This window comes from Triticum aestivum, chromosome 7A (genome assembly GCF_018294505.1).
Source record: "Triticum aestivum cultivar Chinese Spring chromosome 7A, IWGSC CS RefSeq v2.1, whole genome shotgun sequence".
Taxonomy (NCBI): domain Eukaryota; kingdom Viridiplantae; phylum Streptophyta; class Magnoliopsida; order Poales; family Poaceae; genus Triticum; species Triticum aestivum.
The window spans coordinates 65,982,944-66,003,086 of NC_057812.1; the positions used below are offsets into that span (position 1 = coordinate 65,982,944).

A 20,143-nucleotide genomic window follows, 5' to 3' on the forward strand; every position below is an offset into this window, starting at 1 on the left:
CTTATGCTAGAGTAACAATTCAATCACAATTTCAAGTATAAATATTAAAAAATCTGAATTTTTTTGACAACAAACATTGATGTGTGTTACACATGCGTGCCAATTTTTGTGATAAAATGACATTTGTGGAGGCCTCAGCAAAAAAGACAAAATCATGCTCAAAAAAACTGCTTTTGGAAGCATTTTGGAGCATCGATTTTGTTTTTTTCACCGAGACCTGCATGAATGTCATTTTGTCATGAAATTATGCACGCGTGTGAAAAAGACATCAATGGTTGTTGTAAAAGAATTTCAGATTTTTTTTGAACTTTTTAAATATTTTTTTGATTTTACTGTAGCAAAGGGTGCATGTGAGCTCGAGTTCACAAGAGCACTTTCGATTATTAAGAGCGTTTATATATCAACAGTTAATGTAGGCATATATTCTTACTAGCTATGGTCATGCTTAATCACTAAAAGATTAAGTGCATTCATATGTCTTTTCTAATCAATGATTTCTCAAATCTCCTATTTATTTATACTGATACACAAATCCTCTAGTGGCTATTAGTTAACAAATACTCCCTCCTTCCTGGTTTATAGGGCTTATATCAAAAATTTCGGTTTCCCGTTTTATAAGTCTCAATTTGATTGTTCCCCATCACATGCAAGGATTATGAGAAACTTGACCAATACATATACTTCATGCATGCATGCATTGCAATTAATGCATTGATAAACACAATTCTTTGAGGAAAACGAGCGCATTAATTGAGTGCTTTTACAAACCACGAAAATTATTCCACCACTCATCATTTACCTTGGTTGGTGAGATTTTTGAATTGAGTTCTGTAAACTGGAAAAGAGGTAGTAGTATTCAACATTATGTGCTTCAAATATAATATAGGAACATTATATGGTAAGATGTGTGCATTTACCTATTTTCCATGCTAATTTGTGTTACCGTTTTACTTTGATCTAAAGTACTCACCAATGAATTTGAACTTCACATTTTTATACATAAATAAGTAGGAGATAGCAACTCAAGGGAAGAAATATTTAAGAAATCATTAATTAGAAAATTGTCTCTGTATATTATAGGCACAAATTGTCTCTGTATAAATAAATAGATAGCAGCTCAAGGGAAAAGACATCTATTGTGCCTATAATGATTCCTCAAATCTCCTATTTATTTAATCTCACCAATTCAAATTGTCCGTGTATATTATAGGTGCAATTTTTTTGCTTATCATGTCAGAAAAGATAGCAGCTCAAGGGAAAAAATATTTCATGTTGGAATGCAGATTTCAAAACACACTTAGGTAACATTAAGGAAGCTGTTACAAGTGATACTTAAAAATAAATAATAGAACATGCATCTGTTACATAAGGGCATCCGCAATTGGGGTGGGGAGGCATCTTCTCTTCATGAAGGGGCGATATTTTCACGTCCAGGAATTGGTTCATCTCGTAGCAAAGAGCAGAGACAAACTGAGCTGAAGCTTGGTTGACATATATCTGACGATAATGCTGTTTACCTTTTCCTAAATAAACATATCAGACAATTCAAAACTGTTGAGTGGCAGCATGTTGGCAGTTCAAAACAAGTAAGCAGCAGCAGGAACATCATACTCCTTCGGGAGCTTAGGTCAGTCCATCTTGAGAACAGGTCGCTTCGGATTTGAATGAAGCTGCAAGCGCAAGTTTTGCACTAAGTCGGCTTTGTAGTTGTGACCCTCGAGCAGAACTTCCTTGAGGCTTCCCAGAAATGCTAGCCCAGAAAACAACCCAACTCTGGGGTCTTCTTCAAACTGATTGTCATCGGTTTTTTCTGAAACGGCGCCTTCTTCAGGCTGATCGTAATACTGCAGCAGCTCAAGCTTAGGGGTGGCTCCCTTTTCAAACTCCACCGATTTGAGCTTACCTGGGAGACTCAGCTCTAGCACCATCAGGCTCGGGAATGATGCACCCTGACGAAAACGGAGATGGACCTCTTCGCCCCCAAGTGACTCTTTCCGCAGACGCAGGATGGCAAGGTTCGGTAGGCGCCCAAGGACTTTTATTGCCGCATCATGGTCCTCTATCCTGGAACTCCGCAGCTTGAGCTTGGCCAGATTTTTCAGCCCACCGTTGATCCATGCCGGCAATTCGACCAGGTTGCCATACAGCTTCAGACTCCCTAGGTTTTCCGGAGGTGAGGAGAGGCCATCCAAGCAGCCAGATAAACCCGGCTTACCCTCCGACTGCACCAGCAGCGTCTCTAGGCTGCTGAGGTTAGCCAGTGCTGAACATAGCTCTCCGCCGTTGCTCTCGTCCACGCCAGTCACTCCCAACTTGCGCAGCCCGGTGAGACTAGCTACCTCTCGCAGGGTGGCCTTCCTCCTTGAGATGTTCACCACACCCAACGTGTGCAGGGCTCTGAGCCTGTGGATCCCTCTGGGCACCACAACACCACGTGGGCTCCGGCGTGTCGCCAGCATTGGCAGATACGAGCAGCAGCACGTGGTGCAGACGTCACGCCTGTTGGTATCCCCGTCCATGCCCATGGTCTCCTTCAGAACCTGTGGCGCGCAGCATGCCACGCAGAACACCGCCGAGGCGCAGGTCAGGATGCATTGCTTGCTCCTCATCAGCTTCGGGAGTTTATCTGAATACTCTTCACAGACATATTCATCGTTGCTCCCGACACCCCTCGCACGAACGTGCTGTAGCTTCCTGAGCTTGATGATGGTCTTTGGCAGCTTGATTATGTTTGTACCTGTGACATCTAGTGTCTGGAGCTGCCTCAGGTTACCCAAGGAACCTGGCAGGTGATAAATTCCATGACATCCTCTCAGGGAAAGGTATCTCAAGTGGAAAAGCTTCCCAATATGCTTGAGATGATGATCAACCAGACCTGAAGTGTCTTCCAAGTCCAGCACCCGCAGCAACTTCATCTTGTCAGAAATGAAGAATGGCTTCCACTCCCCAAAAATTGTTATGGATCTGACACGAGACAGATCAACTGTACTCTCAAATTCACTCTGGTCTCCCTTCCAGTCGTTGCTTACAGAGAGGTGACGTATTGTGCCTTGGCTACTTAAGTTGCAACCTTCCTCCAATCTGAAAACAAGATTTTCCTCCATTGACTTTGAGATGCCAATTTCACGAATAATATCATGGAGTTGGCAAGAATCAATTTCTTTTCTACTATGACGTGATTGCCGGGATGGCAGGATCATGCTCCTGCTTATGAGGTCCATGAAGTAGCTCTCTGCTATTTCATAGGAAGACCTGCCGCGCACCGCTCCTGAGTAGCCCTCTGCGATCCACCTCCGCACCAAACGTGTTAGCCTAATCTTGTAGTCTTCAGGAAAGATTGGAAGATACAAGAAACAAGCCTTGAGATGATAGGGTAAACCATCATAGCTTCTGAGAAGGACTGTTCTTATGGTGTCAAGCTCTGGATTCATCTCCAACTCACTACTAAGATTCTCATTCAGTTTTCTCCACTCCTTGGCAGTTTTTGGTTGGTTTGCCAAGAAGCCACCTATGGCGACTATTGCAAGAGGAAGACCATTGCACTTCTTCAAGATTTGTCTGACTTGTTCAACCAACTCAGGATACAGCCGATGCCAACATTCATTTTCCTTGAATACCTGAAATTTGTACACACAAGTGGTTATGGCTAAAATACAAATCTATCTATTATATTATTCAACCAGAACGAAAAGAAGCAACTACGTTCATCCACTTTGGCTAGGATACTTTTTTTTTATCATGGTGGCCTAGATATAGAGGTGCACATAAATCTGATTATGCAGAAACCCACTTAGGTGGATAAGACAGAGTAAAGGATTATCCTGTGGACAAATAATAGGAATGCAACTCTATTATATATGAATTAGAAACTGAAAATAAGAATAAAAAAATAACAATTTCGTTTCAATAAGAACTCTGCATAATGTCCAAAAATAGCTAGATTATTGAACTAAAATTTATGTAGAAATAGCATGTGATTTGTGTATGAAGTGAATTTCAAACAAGAACTGAAATGTGGTGCACAAACAAGTTAATATGAAAATTAGCATCGTGTGATAGTTAAAATTCAGATACAACTTAACAATGATAGCAATTTGATCTCTATTCAATGACATGAAATACGTAGTTAGATATATCACTATGTATTGGTTTGGCAGTTACTTGACATGAGTAGAACATAAATGAGTGGAGACATGAATGAATCTATAGCCACTTGCCGGGTTCATAAAGTTGATGGAAATAGTAGGCAAGAATAATGGATGAGGATAATGTGTACAAGGCATGCATGAGAATGTGATATGTGTGGGATGGAGAATATCTTTAGGAGGCAGAAGCATGCTGTACTGCAACAATAAGGTAGGAAGCAAAAAATCATGTCAAATGTACTAACTCCCGTAGGAAACAAAAGGGTGTCGTGGGCTAGAGCACTAAGCCAGGAACAATACATCATGTCAAGTTAATAAGTCATTTCCGTTGTGCGGAACAATACATATACACTATTAGAAGGGACAAGCTACGACAAAAGTGAGAATGAATGTTTTAGCAAATTTTGCATCAAATAAATAGAGAGTTTTGTGGGTTAGTATAAATATTACCATGGTTAGTATAAGGGATAAGTATATTTTTCGTCCCTCAGTTTTTTCGAAAGTATAAAAATGGTCCCTCAACTCCAAAACCAGCAAACTGTAGTCCCTCAATTTTTAAAACCGGATAAGTTTAGTCCCTCATACCACTTTGGCTGATTTTTTTGCTGACGTGGACTGGTTTTTGTTTGGAACAGTGGGACCAGCCTGTTAGTGGTCGAAACTTGAACAGAGTGTGGTCTAAAAAAAAGACGTGCAAAAAATATATCATCCGTCGACTGACTCGAACGGGGCACCTCGTGCTAAGTGCAAGCACGGGCTAGACACCCATCGAGTAAGCATTTTTGTAATGCAGACAAATACACTGTATTTCATATTTATCAAAGCGCACCTGACATGATAATGGATAGAAATAAAATTCAGCTTCATTATCTCATATATCCTTATACTGAGAGATACTTTCTTATTTATTTTTCTTATACTCGAACATGGAATGCCGGTGCAGATGAGTACAGCGAACATGCTTAATATCTGCAAAACTACAAAAGATTTTATACTTGTCTGTGTAATACATAGTATCCGTGGTGTGGTGGTTACCTACTGATCTAGCTTGTTTCCAGTATTAAATTCAAAACCTGTGCAAATGCATTTTATTTTAAGCTATTATTCTTTCTTCCTAAGGCTGACAGGTGGGACCCTGCAGATTTGTACACGCTGATGTGACCGCCCAGCCTGTACAATGCATCTAGTTTTAGTCAAAACCACTCCCCGTCTGAAAAAAAAAACAGTCAAAGCGGTATGAGGGACTAAAATTATCCGGTTTGAATAGTTGAGGGACCAAATTTTGCTGGTTTTACAGTTGAGGGACCATTTCTATACTCTCGAAAGAGTTGAGGGACGAAAAATATACTTCTCCCTTAGTATAAATATCAAATAAAGCAAATGGAGCATTATCATGACTTCTCTAAGTACCTTTTTTGTGAAGACAAGAAGTGCATGCTCCTTAGTAAGACCTTTGAGGTTGTATACATTTTCTTGTTTCTGCTGTGAACAATGACGGGCAATAGTTTCTTCTCTTGTGGTGACTATGATTCGACTTGCATTCTTTGTTTGAGGTAAATTTTCCAATATCGTGTCCCATTCAGTGGTAGATGACAAATCGTCGAGAACAATCAACCACCTCTTTTCTTCAGGAAGACGGCCCAGCTGATCCTTCAGCTCTTGAACTGACAGCGACATTGTTTTCTTCGCTGTGTCATTCTCGTCAGAAGTTTCTGACACCATTAGTTGCATAATTAAACTCCTAAGGAGCTCCTCGATATTGAAAGGCCTCATGATTGTGACGCAAGCACGTTTCTTAAATGTGCCACTGAGTTCTTGACCTTCATAGATATCTTTGACAAGAGCAGTCTTCCCGAGACCACCCATTCCCCAAACAGAGATAACCTGAAGTTCTTTGTTAACTGAATCCACAATTAGTGGGAGGATGCGAGATTTTTCTTTCTCCCTCCCAACAACTTCAGATCCCTCTAGAGCAGCCGTCATCGACAGGATGCGACTGAGGCTCCTTCGGACTGCATTCTGTCCACTTGCGGTATCTTTAGCTTGATCACCAGCCGGTATCTCACAGATGGGCACTGAAGAGATTGCTCTATTAGTAGTGGCAATGGCTGCTGCATTTGAGCTTGACTCTGGCTCCATTGAATTTGCTCCACCTTGAGGTCTCTAAACAGTAAACGCAAGCAAACAATCATTAGGTATTGTAACATTTCATTGGCAGCACTATCAATCTCCTAATCGTCAATGATGTGAGTGTGTAATTTATATACTTACAGATTTGAGGAGCGCTCATTTGGTCAATAATTTAAAATAATTTCTTTACACCAAAATTAAGGATGTAACATGGATGAGTTTGATGGTTTTTGAGCATAGAAAATATATTACCTTGTGGTAGAAAACATAGAGAGTCTGATCAGAGGATAATTGCTTAAGCTCTGAGACTCGGCATTCCTGGCCGATGCATAAGCTTGCAACTTCAACTTGCTGTGTGGCCACAATGATCCGGTTCCCATTACGGTTGCCTGGAAGGTAAGTTTTAATCCAGTCCCAATCTTCTATGCTACACAGATCGTTAAGAACAATCAGATAACTCTTGTTATTCACATGCTCATTGAACTCATCAATCAATTCTTCTTCCTTCATCATCAGCATCTTCTTGAGAACTTTAGTCCCTAATTCTCGACAACTTCGTCCCTCAGCTGCTAATTCTGGAAAAGAATATCCATAGAACTGCCGCATAATGCTTTGCATGAACACGATCGGGTCGAAAGGATGCATAAGCTTGATCCAGGCACGGCATTCAAACGTGCCCGAATCGTCATACACCTTCCTTATCATGGATGCCTGCCCGAGAACGCCACATGTTCCCCACACTGAAATCACTCTAAGATCCTCCCCCTGCTCCTGGTCGATGAGTTGGGCCAGATCTACCCTCAGCTTCATGGCACGCCTCGCTTCGTTGACACCAAACATTGTAGCACTGGCTTTGCTGACTGCAGAGTACTGCTTGGCGGCAGCAGCCATGGACTTTGAGTCAGCGTCAGGGCCCCTGATGAGGTGATAGCGCAGGTTCCTCTTGCTGACATCCTCGACCTTGGCTCGGAGATCCTTCATCTCCACGGCCACATGACGCCGGTCAAGCAGCGTCCTCAGGATGTGCCACCAATAGGACGGCTTCTCGAGGCGAACGGCGAAGTCCTGGAGGCAGTCCTCCACATCGTAGCCCAGGTCGCGGACCTGCTTCACCCAGGTCTTGACCACCTTGTTGTCGTCTCGGTCGTCGTGAGCAACCATCAGGAACGACTGCATCATCTCAAGCTCGTCCCTGATGAAGGCCTGGTCGCGCTGCACTCCCAGCTGCAGCGCCACCTCCTCTGCAACGGCAGATTGGGCATAGCTAACAGCTCCGTTCACCACAGACTTGCCCACGCTCAGCACCGTCGCCTCCATTGCTCCAACTCTCCTCTCCTGTTCACTCCTATGGCTGTTGTGTGGATCTGAGATAAAAATGCTCAGTGTGGATCGAATGGAGTAGCTGTGCGCAGATGTATTCACAGGAGCAGACAGGTAACCAATAGTAGTACAGAAGAGGGGTTGTTGGGAACAATAAATTTATCAGTCCTTGCAGCTTGAAGACCATATGAAATAAATTACGCACAGGAGGGGTTGTTGGGAACAGTAAATTTCTCATCAAGCCCTTGCAGCTTGACGACCATGTGAAATAAATTAGGCACGTGAGGGGTTGTTGGGGCCTGACCCAAGCATGCGAGCTCATTTGCTAGCTAGTGAGAACATGACAGACTGAGGATGCCTCAGCTCAGCAGTCCTATCTGCACGGGCACACTTTTTCAATAAGAGAGCAAAGACAGTTGCATGTTGTTTATTAGAGCTGGCCGGCTGGAGTACTTTGTTTACTTACTTTATTGCTAAGACTATTAATGGTTGCATATTGGAGCTAATCCCATCATAAGTAACAACTTGAGCCTCTAATGGTGATTCTACTTGTTTCCAATTTTTGATATTACCAAACTAGTCATTTCTTCATCAAGAAAGAAACTGTTTTACTCTCCTCTTCCTTTTCAGTTTTCACATCAGTATCCTACCTCGAAAAGAAAAAATCAAAGCTTTGCAGAGTTCACTTGGCAACGCTCACAACCCAGTTTTATAGATGAACTTCAACTTTGTTGGTTCTGGCTCGAGGCACTGCGCCTTCAAACTGTAATTTGTGCACTTTCATTTTGAACTGTAAAAATGGTTGAAGAAGCAAACTGACATAAAAACGGAAAACTCAGTTTCACACAAAAATTATAAAGCAGCCAGTACCAAGTAGTATGAGGAGTGAACTTACGTTGCAAGAAACCGGATTCCATATCGAAGATGCGAGTGGGGAGCAAACCAAGCGTATTAAAACAGATGCCATGCTACCCGACGATGTAACTCCTTTCAGACAAAACAAGGGTCTTGCAATTGATTCCCGTAGACCGTAGCATCACTCAAAGATCATGTTTTAGAATCGATGGATGAAGATGCCACGAAGGGCCCTACCACATGCAAACAGAAAATTGCAAAGTAAATCAGTCAAATATGTACAAGGACTGGCAGGCAGATTTTTCTCAAGTAAGTGAACTGGAGAACTCAGTTACCTGATCTAGGGTGTGTTTGGTTGATGTCACGGACTGGAATGGCATGGGTCCGACCCATTCCTAGGCCTCGTTTTCGCGTTCAGTTGGACTTATGGATCGGAACCCACTCGTTCCCGCGGACCGAATATTCGGCCCAGATGCGGAACGTGGTGAGACCTCGAAAATGGCCGGACCACGCGGAACCGCTCACCCCTCGCTCTCTCGCAGCCCTCGCAGCCCTATCGCCTCGCTCTCCCTCCAGGTGCGCCGCCTCTCCCTCCTCTCTCCCCGTCCATGGATCTAGGCGCGCCGGCCGATTCCTTCCTTCCCCGCCGGCCAAATCTTCCCTTCCCCGCCGGCCGACTCCCTCCTTTCCTCGGTGCCCACTAACTCCTCTCATTCCTCTCATGATTTGCTGCAGAACAGAGGGAGCTCGATCTGGATCTGCAGTTGCGGCGGCTTGCAGAGGAATAGCAGCGGGGCGGCGGCTTCTAGCAGGCTGACAGCGGCAGCAGGCCCAGCACACCATCCCAATCTCTAGGTACAAACATCAATCCCTTCCCCTTGTATATTCTACTGCTGGTCTTGGATATGCCCAAACGAGAGTGATACAGAGATATGGAGTGGTTCTTGTGATGATTCATGGTTGTATTTGTTTCACTTTCGTTACTTTATGTTGGTAAAATTAGTACTCTGTTTTCCTAATTTGTACGAAAATACATGCTGTCCAGTATATTTTTGCAATATATATTGTTGATGTATGCGTCATTCGTAGCTATATTTTTGATACTATGCATCACTTGTAGATGGCCAAGAAGATGAACAAAAGAAAAAAGATGGTTAGGGGAGCTGCTGTTTTTGTTGCACTAGCTACAATGGCAGTCATTATTCGGGCTATAATAAGAAAAAGAAGACCACGCATTACCTATGGGCCAATGCATGAAAGAGATCGAATCAGATTTGATTATCTAAACCAAAAAATATGGCAAAGTGATGTGTTGTGCAAAAACATGTTAAGGTTTGAAAGAGCTGCATTTTTTAATTTGTGTAGCATAATAAGGGATCGCAAGTTGCTAGAAGACCGTCCACATCTTAGTGTGGAGCAACAATTGGCGATGTTTTTGCATACAATTGGGCATAACCTTCGGAATAGGGTTGTGTCAGCCAATTTTTGTAGATCATACGGCACAACCAGCATCTATTTTAGAAAGGTTCTTCATGCCATAGGCGAGCTTCGTAATGATTATATACGGCCACCATCATTGGAGACCCCCACAAAAATTGCAGGAAATCATCGGTTTGACCCATATTTTAAGGTAATTTCTAAAACTATTCGTTAGGTATGTAGGCTATATGATATGGTATTTACTACTTGTCACTATATAGGATTGTATTGGAGCTATCGATGGTACACATGTGCGAGCAGGTGTTACCAAAGATGTGGAGCATTCTTTTCGTGGTAGGAAGGCCTTTACAACCCAAAATGTGATGGCAGCGGTAGATTTTGATCTCCGCTTCACGTATGTATTGGCTGGTTGGGAAGGGTCAGCACACGATGCAACCGTTTTAGCTGATGCGTTAACGCGTGAGAGAGGCTTACAAGTACCACCAGGTAAGAAGTTGGCTTAGATAGAAATTGTCATTATGTTCTTTGCCTCAAGAAACCATTGTCACAATTATTTGTTTCACCTTTTTAGGGAAGTTCTACCTAGTTGATGGCGGTTATGGAGCCAAGCCCGGGTTCTTACCACCTTTTCGTGGTGTGAGGTACCATTTGAATGAGTGGGGCAACAATCCAGTCCAAAATGATAAGGAGCTATTCAACCTTAGGCACTCTTCACTACGGGTGACGGTAGAGAGGGCTTTTGGATCTCTCAAGAGGCGTTTCAAAATTTTAGATGATGCCAAACCATTCTTTACTTTCCCAACACAAGTTGACATTGTTATAGCTTGTTGTGTTCTTCACAATTATGCACTATCACAAGGGATTGATGAATTTATTATACCTGAAGTGACATGGACCACCCAACCAATTAGAACATCAAGGCAACAAGCAAGTGACACTAGGGCCGTGGTAGACCGTAGGCTACAAATGGCAGCCCAAATGTGGGAAGATAGACAACTCATGTATGCTAATCTATGAGTGTGGCACACTCCATGTATTTGTATCATTTACTATATTTGAACCATGTATTTCGTGATGTTTGGACAACTACATTTGAATTTATTTGATGGCTGGACAGATTGTATCATTTACTCTATTTGAACCATGTATTTGTGATGTTTGGACAACTACATTTGAATTTATTTCATGGCGGGACAGATTATATCATTTACTCTATTTGCACCATGTATTTGTGATGTTTCGACAACTACATTTGAATTTATTTCATGGCTGGACAGATTATATCATTTACTCTATTTGCACCATGAATTTGAAATGCTATAATCCATGTTTTCTCAATCTCTTGTTGGCTGGACAGAAATGGAGAGTGTTGAAGTCACCGCTGCAAGTGGGAGCTCCGGGAGAGCTGGGATCATTGTATGGACCAATTCGATGACGAAAACCATGCTTGGTTTTTTGGCTGGTCTTGTTGCTGATGGGAAGAGAACTTCAAGTGGATTCAGGGATGTGCATCATAGACAATGTGCTGCTGTTTTGAACGAGCAATTCAAGCTTTCTGTCACCGGAGATCAAGTCAAAAACCATCTCAAGAAGTGGAGGAAGATATGGGGAAGGGTAGCCAACTTGAAGAATTTAAGTGGAGCTCTATGGGATGAAGACACTTGCACAATTAGGCTCAGCGAGGAGCACTATGCAGGGTTAAGAAAAAGGGATAACTGAGCGCCAGTAACTCAATATTGCACAACTAAAAAATGTATATATGTTTGAGAATATAAAGGGTTAAGAAAAACAAATATATACAGTAGACCAAAGGTTGATGTACGCTTCTGAGATTCCCTCCTCTCAAAAAAAACATCCTCTTTGATTAGCAGGATTTCTAAAATGCTGGAATAGAATGGCATGGCATCATCAATACTACAGGATTTCATATATGTTTGATTGTGCACAGGAAAAACAAAGGATTCTTTACATGAGGTTTGACTGGATAATTTTCTTCCTATGAAATCTAATACAAATGAATCCTAAGAGAAAATTCCAATAGATTACAATCCTGTGAATCAAACAAGACACAGGAAAATTTTCTAAGGTTTAGAATCCTCTAAATTTCCTGTAGAAATCCTTTGAACCAAAGAGGCCTCATACCCATGTCATGTTCGCACCTAAAAACATAAGAGTATGGGCCTCATTCAGCAATAAATTTTTAGACTCGGATGCATGCAGTAAATAATCAATTTCTCATCAAGCCCTAGCAACTTGAAGATCATAAAGCAAGAACAAGGATCGATGCATATGAAACAAATTACGCACAGGAGGGGTTGTTGGGATCTGACCAAAGCATGCGAGCTCATTTGCCAGTGAGCCGTCCTTGTGAGACTTTGATTAGCTGGTGAGAACATGACAGACTGAGGATGCCTCAGCAGTCCTATCTGCACGGGCACACTTTTTGAGTAAGAGAGCAAAGACAGTAGCATGTGGTTTATTAGGGCTGGCCGGCTGGAGTACTTTGTTTAGATACTTTATTGCTAAGACTATTAATGGTTGCATATTGGAGCTAATCCCATCATAAGTAACAACTGAGCCTCTAATGGTGATTCTACTCATTTCCAGTTTCTGGTATTACCAAACTATCACTTCTTCATCAAGAAAGAAACTGTTTAACTCTCCTCTTTCTTTTCAGTTTTCACATCACCACAAATAATTAGGTATCCTACCTCGAAAAAGAAAATAAGTATCCAAGCTTTGCAGAGTTCACCTGTCCATGCTCACAACCCAGTTTTATAGAATAAACTCTAACTTTGTTGGTTTCCGGCTCACGACGCCTTTGAACTGTAATTTATGCACTTTCATTTTGAAGTGTATAAATGGTTGGAGAAACAAACTGACATAAACACGACAAACTCAGTTTCACACAAAAAATATAAAGCAGCTAGTACCAAGTAGTATGAGGTGTGAACTTACGTTGCAAGAAACCGGATATGGAATAATGATCGTATATCGAAGATGCGTGTGGAGAGCAAACAAAGCGTATTAAAATGCACGCCATGCTACCTGAGCATGTAATTCCTTCCATACAAAGCAAGGGTCTTGTAATTGCTTCCATTAGTATCACTTAAAGATCATGTTTTAGAATTGACGGATCAAGATGCCACGAAGGGCCCTACCACATGCAAACAGAAAATGCAAAGCAAATCAGTAAAATATGTAAAAGGAATGGCACGCAGGTATTTCTCAAGTAAGGAAATAGGAGAACTAAGTCGCCTAATGTAACAACTGGATGGAAAATCATCATTGAAGCTAGAACCAGACCAGTGTTTGCGTAATGCTGTAATAAGGGAATAGGCACTGTTTGTTGAAACATGAAGTTTCTCCGTATCCTCAATGTGGGCATTCGCGATTTCCTCCTGTGATTTACAGTACTAGTATGGTATGCATAACTTGGGTGTCCGTTGTTGTTCCTGGCCCAAGAATGTGATACCTCCACCATATTGTTAGCTAGCATGTGGCATTCATCTATACTAGAAGGACATAAGACCCACAAAAGGTAATCCATGCCCTCTGAGCAAGACTGTTATCACTTACTGATTCAGCAGTTTTCTCAGATAATATTTCTGATAAATAACCTCGTGAACTTTCCTGACGAGAAAGTAAAGCAGTAGCGAAACTTAACCAGAAAGGGAAATTTGTAACCATTGACCTGCAGCACCACAAAGCAGGAGCAATTAGCTATGTGTTGGACATGATGCTAAAAATCTTGGCATTTTAATAAGCATACCAAGCAGAACTATATTTGAAGATGACCGACCCCTTTGATGGTCGTGATTGTATGTTTTCCATGAAGATTTACCGATTCTGTTGCGAAACAAACCATACCTTATATGTAAGAAACAACATCCCAAAATTCTTCTGCATGGTATGGGTGCGGTTATTATGGCAAGTAAGTCACTTTGTTGGCTTGGAAAATAAGCATGTGTAAAGGGAAATTTCTTCTGCATGGTATGGGTCCAGTTATTATGGCAATTAAGCCCCTTAGTTGGCTTGGAAAATAAGCATGCGTAAAGGGAAATTTATGTGCCAGCTCCATTGATATTCCCCCATCCCATAGGCTCAAGAAAAATATCTATTGATACTGATGATAACCCTGCTAACTCCGCCTATGTTGTCTCAACATAGCCGGTCCCAAGCCCGGGAAAAGGAGGAGGGTTGTGATAGGCTTGGCGAGCCAACGTAAAAACTCAGCCACACCTATGGAGATGAAACCCAAAAGATTTTCATTGGGGCGTAACCCTCTTAGCGACGCGCCACATCGGAACCCGGGTGTGGTGGAAAATGGGCAAGGGCCGGGCCGTCACCCCCCAGGTGGCGCGCCGTATCTTGATCCTTATACGGTGGCAAGTGAGCGAGGATCGGGTCGTCGCATCCTTAGTGGCGCGCTACATCGGCGCCCGGATGTAGTGGAAAATAAGCAAGGGTCTTCACATTTGACTCGACGAGTGCGAAGGGTAAGGAAGCTAGCCGAGCCTAGGAGGATTCGCTTAGGTAGCTGGAACGTAGGGTCTCTGACAGGGAAGCTTCGGGAGCTAGTTGATGCAGCGGTGAGGAGAGGTGTTGATATCTTTTGCGTCCAAGAAACCAAATGGAGAGGACAGAAGGCAAAGGAGGTGGAGGATACCGGCTTCAAGCTGTGGTACACGGGGACGGCTGCAAAGAGAAATGGCGTTGGCATCTTGATCAACAAGAGCCTCAAGTATGGAGTGGTAGACGTCAAGAGACGTGGGGACCGGATTATCCTGGTCAAGCTGGTAGTTGAGGACTTGGTTCTCAATGTTATCAGCGCGTATGCCCCGCAAGTAGGCCACAATGAGAACACCAAGAGGGAGTTCTGGGAAGGCATGGACGACATGGTTAGGAGTGTACCGATTGGTGAGAAGCTCTTCATAGGAGGAGACCTCAATGGCCACGTGGGTACATCTAACACAGGTTTCGAAGGGGCGCATGGGGGCTTTGGCTATGGCATCAGGAATCAAGAAGCAGAAGATGTCTTAAGCTTTGCTCTAGCCTACAACATGATTGTAGCTAACACCCTCTTTAGAAAGAGAGAATCACATCTGGTGACTTTTAGTAGTGGCCAACACTCTAGCCAGATTGATTTCATCCTCTCGAGAAGAGAAGATAGGCGTGCGTGCCTAGACTGTAAGGTGATACCTGGAGAGAGTGTTGTACCCCAGCATAAGCTGGTGGTTGTTGACTTCCGCTTTCGGATTCGTGTCCAGCGGGATAAGCGTGCCAAAGTCGCTAGAACGAAGTGGTGGAAGCTCAAGGGGGAGGTAGCTCAGGCGTTCAAGGAGAGGGTCATTAAGGAGGGCCCTTGGGAGGAGCAGGGGATGTGGACAATGTGTGGATGAAGATGGCGACTTGCATTCGTAAGGTGGCCTCGGAGGAGTTTGGAGTGTCCAGGGGAAGGAGAAGCGAAGATAAGGATACCTGGTGGTGGAATGATGATGTCCAGAAGGCGATTAAAGAGAAGAAAGATTGCTTCAGACGCCTATACCTGGACAGGAGTGCAGACAACATAGAGAAGTACAAGATGGCGAAGAAGGCTGCAAAGCGAGCTGTTGGTGAAGCAAGGGGTCGGGCATATGAGGACCTCTACCAACGGTTAGGCATGAAGGAAGGCGAAAGGGACATCTATAAGATGGCCAAGATCCGAGAGAGGAAGACGAGGGATATTGGCCAAGTCAAATGCATCAAGGACGGAGCAGGCCAACTCTTGGTGAAGGACGAGGAGATTAAGCATAGATGGCGGGAGTACTTCGACAAGCTGTTCAATGGGGAGAATGAGAGTTCTACCATTGAACTGGACGACTCCTTTGATGAGACCAGCATGCGTTTTGTGCGGCGAATCCAGGAGTCTGAGGTTAAGGAGGCTTTAAAAAGGATGAAAGGAGGCAAGGCGATGGGCCCTGATTGTATCCCCATTGAGGTGTGGAAAGGTCTCGGGGACATAGCGATAGTATGGCTAACCAAGCTTTTCAACCTCATTTTTCGGGCAAACAAGATGCCAGAAGAATGGAGACGGAGTATATTAGTACCAATCTTCAAGAACAAGGGGGATGTTCAGAGTTGTACTAATTACCGTGGAATTAAGCTGATGAGCCATACAATGAAGCTATGGGAGAGAGTCATTGAGCACCGCTTAAGAAGAATGACAAGCGTGACCAAAAATCAGTTTGGTTTCATGCCTGGGAGGTCGACCATGGAAGCCATTTTCTTGGTACGACAACTTATGGAGAGATATAGGGAGCAAAAGAAGGACTTGCATATGGTGTTCATTGACTTGGAGAAGGCCTATGATAAGATACCGCGGAATGTCATGTGGTGGGCCTTGGAGAAACACAAAGTCCCAGCAAAGTACATTACCCTCATCAAGGACATGTACGATAATGTTGTGACAAGTGTTCGAACAAGTGATGTCGACACCGATGACTTCCCGATTAAGATAGGACTGCATCAGGGGTCAGCTTTGAGCCCTTATCTTTTTGCATTGGTGATGGATGAGGTCACAAGGGATATACAAGGAGATATCCCATGGTGTATGCTCTTTGCGGATGATGTGGTGCTAGTTGACGATAGTCGGACGGGGGTAAATAGGAAGTTAGAGTTATGGAGACAAACCTTGGAATCGAAAGGGTTTAGGCTTAGTAGAACTAAAACCGAGTACATGATGTGCGGTTTCAGTACTACTAGGTGTGAGGAGGAGGAGGTTAGCCTTGATGGCCAGGTGGTACCTCGGAAGGACACCTTTCGGTATTTGGGGTCAATGTTGCAGGAGGATGGGGGTATTGATGAAGATGTGAACCATCGAATCAAAGCCGGATGGATGAAGTGGCACCAAGCTTCTGGCATTCTCTATGACAAGAGAGTGCCACAAAAGCTAAAAGGCAAGTTCTACAGGACGGCGGTTCGACCCGCAATGTTGTATGGCGCGGAGTGTTGGCCGACTAAAAGGCGACATGTTCAACAGTTAGGTGTGGCGGAGATGCGTATGTTGAGATGGATGTGTGGCCACACGAGGAAGGATCGAGTCCGGAATGATGATATAGGAGATAGAGTTGGGGTGGCACCGATTGAAGAGAAGCTTGTCCAACATCGTCTGAGATGGTTTGGGCATATTCAGCGTATGCCTCCAGAAGCTCCAGTGCATAGCGGACGGCTAAAGCGTGCGGAGAATGTCAAGAGAGGGCGGGGTAGACCGAATTTGACATGGAAGGAGTCCGTTAAGAGAGACCTGAAGGATTGGAGTATCACCAAAGAGCTAGCTATGGACAGGGGTGCGTGATAGCTTGCTATCCATGTGCCAGAGCCATGAGTTGGTTGCGAGATCTTATGGGTTTCACCTCTAGCCTACCCCAACTTGTTTGGGATTAAAGGCTTTGTTGTTGTTGTTGTTGTTGTACTGATGATAACCCTGCGTGCACAAGTCCTAGCACAGAACCCATACCCCTGCATACATAAACGATATGCCTGAGAAAAAATTACAAGGTGAAGTCATTCAACAACGCCCAGAATGCATAATGCAATGCGACAATATGCAGAACCGTGTGCATCCATAATAGTGATGTGGGGTATGCTACAGAAGATCAAAATAATTAAGTCTCTGATTAATACATTCCCTACTTACAGAAGATTAAATAACTAACAGAAGATGTAATTTCGAATAATACAAAGAATGCAGCCATTAATTGAGCTTTTAGGCATTTGAATCCAAGCCCTGCATACTTCACTTAGACATGCCAAATTTTCTGAAATGAATCCCACTTGTTGGTTTCAGGCTCGAGACACAACACCTTTGATTGTACTTTGTACTCCTTTAATTGCAAGTGAAGTGAAAAATATGATTGGAGAAACCAGATGATTGACATAAACACGAGAAACCAAGAGTCACAAAAAAATATAGAGCAGCTTGTACCACTATTATGTGTTGTGAACTTACGTCGCAAGCAAACAGATCTGGAATAATGATCGCATCTCCAAGAACGCAGGTGGGGAGCAAACTAAGAATGCCAACCACACACCATGCTACCTGATCATGTAATTCTTTTGTCAGACAAAACAAGGTCCTTGTAATTACTTCCCGTAGCATCACTGAAGTCATGGTTTAGATTTGATGGATCAAGGTGCCACAAAAGGGCCCTGCCACACACAGACAAAAACTGCAAAGCAAATCAGTGAAATATGTACAAGAAATGGCACGCAGACTTTTCTCAAGTCAGGCAACATGAGAATCATCACACAATGCAAGCACAAATAAGGGTAGGTAACAGAGTACCAACAACTCAGTATTTTACTACTCACAAAATAGTAAAAGGTTTTGAGAAGAGAGGGTTAACAAACAAATACACATATACAGTAGGCCCGAGACCAAAAGATCAATGTAACATTTCCAGGATTATCGTTGTGCATTAACATGTACTATTGCCATATTTTCCCATATCATGTCCGCAGCCAAAACATTATTAGAGTCTAGAAGACAGCACAAGTGCACAACATTGACGAATATTGCACTACATCCTTAAATTCCATTAGCTATAGGTCATGAATGCTACTACTACTTTGGCCTATGTAAAACTGTCCAAAGCATACCTGCTTGAGTATGAGCCATCACTGGGAATCACTTGATAAGATAGATGTGCCGTTACATTACATCCACAGCAACTGTACCCTTTTCATAAATGGTTTCTCCATCTTCCTCTGTAATATGGCAAAGGAAAGAGGCACACTGGTAACGAGGGGATAACAGCGCCGTTTTCGCAACAGCGTGCAACAGATCATAGGAATGCCCCGCCACTGCCCACTGCACAAGAAAGAAACATCACAAAACATCAACAGTAACGCAGGAAAAATAGCATACTGTTAGCTCACAGACTGATGGGGCAAACAGAATTTTGAGGCAAACACTGAACCGCAGAGAGTTGAACGGGTAATACCACCGCACCACATTTAATTTCGATTATCACTGACAGCATTGGCACAACTAAGCGGCCTAATAACTGCATCCAGTTCGGAGAGAACACGATCCCCCAATTTCAATTTCTCGACGAGGACGGGCACACGAGCGGACCACCAGCTCGCGGCGAGGGCGGAGCTCCCGACGCATAGCGTATCGGCGCCGCCTGCGGATGGTCGAAGCACGCGAGGGAGATCGCGGCGTCGAGGACCCTGGAGGCGGAGGCGGCGGCGCTGGGGTTGAGGGATGAGGTGGAGGCACAGAGTGGGTCGCCGGCCGGGGATATGGGGTGGAGAGGCAGAGGCGGGGGGGCTACCTCGGCGAGCAGGTGGGTGGGGCCGTCTAGGGGAGGAGGCACCATTTTTTGGGGGGGGGGGGGGGGGGGGGGGCGGGAGATGTGGGGGTTTGCCGCCGCGACGGCGACGGCGACGGCGAGGGTTTTTTTTTTTTTTTTTGCGTGGCTTCTGTGCTTTCGCTGGGAATGGGCTAATATGAAGATCTGGGGCAGTGAGCAAACGCGTACCCCCCACGGACTGTGGGCTGGTCTAGTATGGGGGCGCGGTCCGAAAATGCCTTTTGGAGCTCGGCCTCCATGGAAGCCGGTTTTTAAAAAACACAAAATTCATGAAAATTCATATTTTTACAATTCAAAAAAATCTGAAAAAATTACAGATATACATGGAGGCATACTCCCTCCCTCCATCTATATAGGGCCTAATGCGTTTTTCGAGGCTAACTTTGACCAAATGTTAGAGCAATAATATATGACATGCAACTTACACAAAGCACACCGTTAAATTCGTGTGTGAAAGGAGCTTCCAATGATATAATTTTCACATTGTGCATGTCATGTACTATTAATCTTGTCAATAGTCAAAGATGGTCTTAAAAAACGCATTAGGCCCTATATAGATGGAAGGAGGGAGTAACACACATGTGCGTAAATTTTTAGGACGAAATACGTTAAAATGAAGGCTGCGCAAAAAAGACAAATCTGAGGCTTTTTAACACATGTTACTATTCATCCTCAAAGTTCAGAAATTTGTCTCTTTTGTGTAGGTCGCATTTCAAAGTATTTCATCTTGAATTTTTACATGCACATACATTTCATCCGTGTATAGTTGCATATTTATTTTCAGAATTTTTTTAAGTCAAAAAGTTTGAATTTTGAATTTTTCAAAAATAAAGGGCTCCATGGTGCTCGGTCACCAAAACGCCCTACTCGGCGTGGTCGCCTGTTTATTTTTTT

General features: G+C 43.6%; 2 protein-coding genes and 1 long non-coding RNA gene across 6 annotated transcripts; 1 reads left to right on the forward strand and 2 right to left on the reverse strand.

Moving 5' to 3' along the window:
- Nucleotides 1-1,270: 1,270 nt before the first annotated feature.
- On the reverse strand, nucleotides 1,271-8,735 carry LOC123147199 (disease resistance protein PIK6-NP). Its single transcript, XM_044566440.1, has 3 exons — nucleotides 6,528-8,735; nucleotides 5,556-6,308; nucleotides 1,271-3,617 (listed from the first exon to the last, which is right to left on the reverse strand). The coding sequence occupies exons 1-3, from the start codon at nucleotides 7,590-7,592 to the stop codon at nucleotides 1,629-1,631; spliced, it is 3,807 nt and encodes a 1,268-aa protein (XP_044422375.1). The 5' UTR covers nucleotides 7,593-8,735; the 3' UTR covers nucleotides 1,271-1,628.
- A 135-nt stretch (nucleotides 8,736-8,870) lies between these two features.
- LOC123147200 (putative nuclease HARBI1) lies at nucleotides 8,871-11,086 on the forward strand. 4 transcript variants are annotated; one of them, XM_044566441.1, is made up of 5 exons: nucleotides 8,871-9,026; nucleotides 9,186-9,305; nucleotides 9,571-10,080; nucleotides 10,151-10,376; nucleotides 10,462-11,086. In XM_044566441.1, exons 3-5 carry the CDS (start codon nucleotides 9,571-9,573, stop codon nucleotides 10,905-10,907), a joined length of 1,182 nt encoding a protein of 393 aa, XP_044422376.1. In that variant the 5' UTR covers nucleotides 8,871-9,026; nucleotides 9,186-9,305; the 3' UTR covers nucleotides 10,908-11,086. The 4 variants fall into 4 exon arrangements, with proteins under 4 accessions (XP_044422376.1, XP_044422378.1, XP_044422377.1 ...); XM_044566443.1 differs by having other exon boundaries at nucleotides 9,816-10,080; XM_044566442.1 differs by having other exon boundaries at nucleotides 8,932-9,026; nucleotides 9,191-9,305.
- A 904-nt stretch (nucleotides 11,087-11,990) lies between these two features.
- On the reverse strand, nucleotides 11,991-19,254 carry LOC123147201 (uncharacterized). The gene is made up of 7 exons (XR_006473111.1): nucleotides 18,531-19,254; nucleotides 17,881-18,100; nucleotides 17,285-17,390; nucleotides 13,663-13,739; nucleotides 13,197-13,584; nucleotides 12,849-13,047; nucleotides 11,991-12,768 (listed from the first exon to the last, which is right to left on the reverse strand). It is a non-coding gene; the product is annotated as an uncharacterized lncRNA (long non-coding RNA).
- Nucleotides 19,255-20,143: the final 889 nt, after the last annotated feature.

Bases quoted from the DNA above. Each gene is read 5' to 3' on its own strand.
- LOC123147199 (XM_044566440.1), bottom strand. From the start codon at position 7,592: ATGGAGGCGACGGTGCTGAGCGTGGGCAAGTCTGTGGTGAACGGAGCT. The intron at 6,309-6,527 runs GTAATATATTTT...TTTACTGTTTAG, and splicing joins TCTATGTTTTCTACCACAAG to AGACCTCAAGGTGGAGCAAA. The intron at 3,618-5,555 runs GTACTTAGAGAA...TACAAATTTCAG, and splicing joins TTCTTGTCTTCACAAAAAAG to GTATTCAAGGAAAATGAATG.
- LOC123147200 (XM_044566441.1), top strand. From the start codon at position 9,571: ATGGCCAAGAAGATGAACAAAAGAAAAAAGATGGTTAGGGGAGCTGCT. The intron at 10,081-10,150 runs GTAATTTCTAAA...GTCACTATATAG, and splicing joins GGTTTGACCCATATTTTAAG to GATTGTATTGGAGCTATCGA. The intron at 10,377-10,461 runs GTAAGAAGTTGG...TCACCTTTTTAG, and splicing joins AGGCTTACAAGTACCACCAG to GGAAGTTCTACCTAGTTGAT.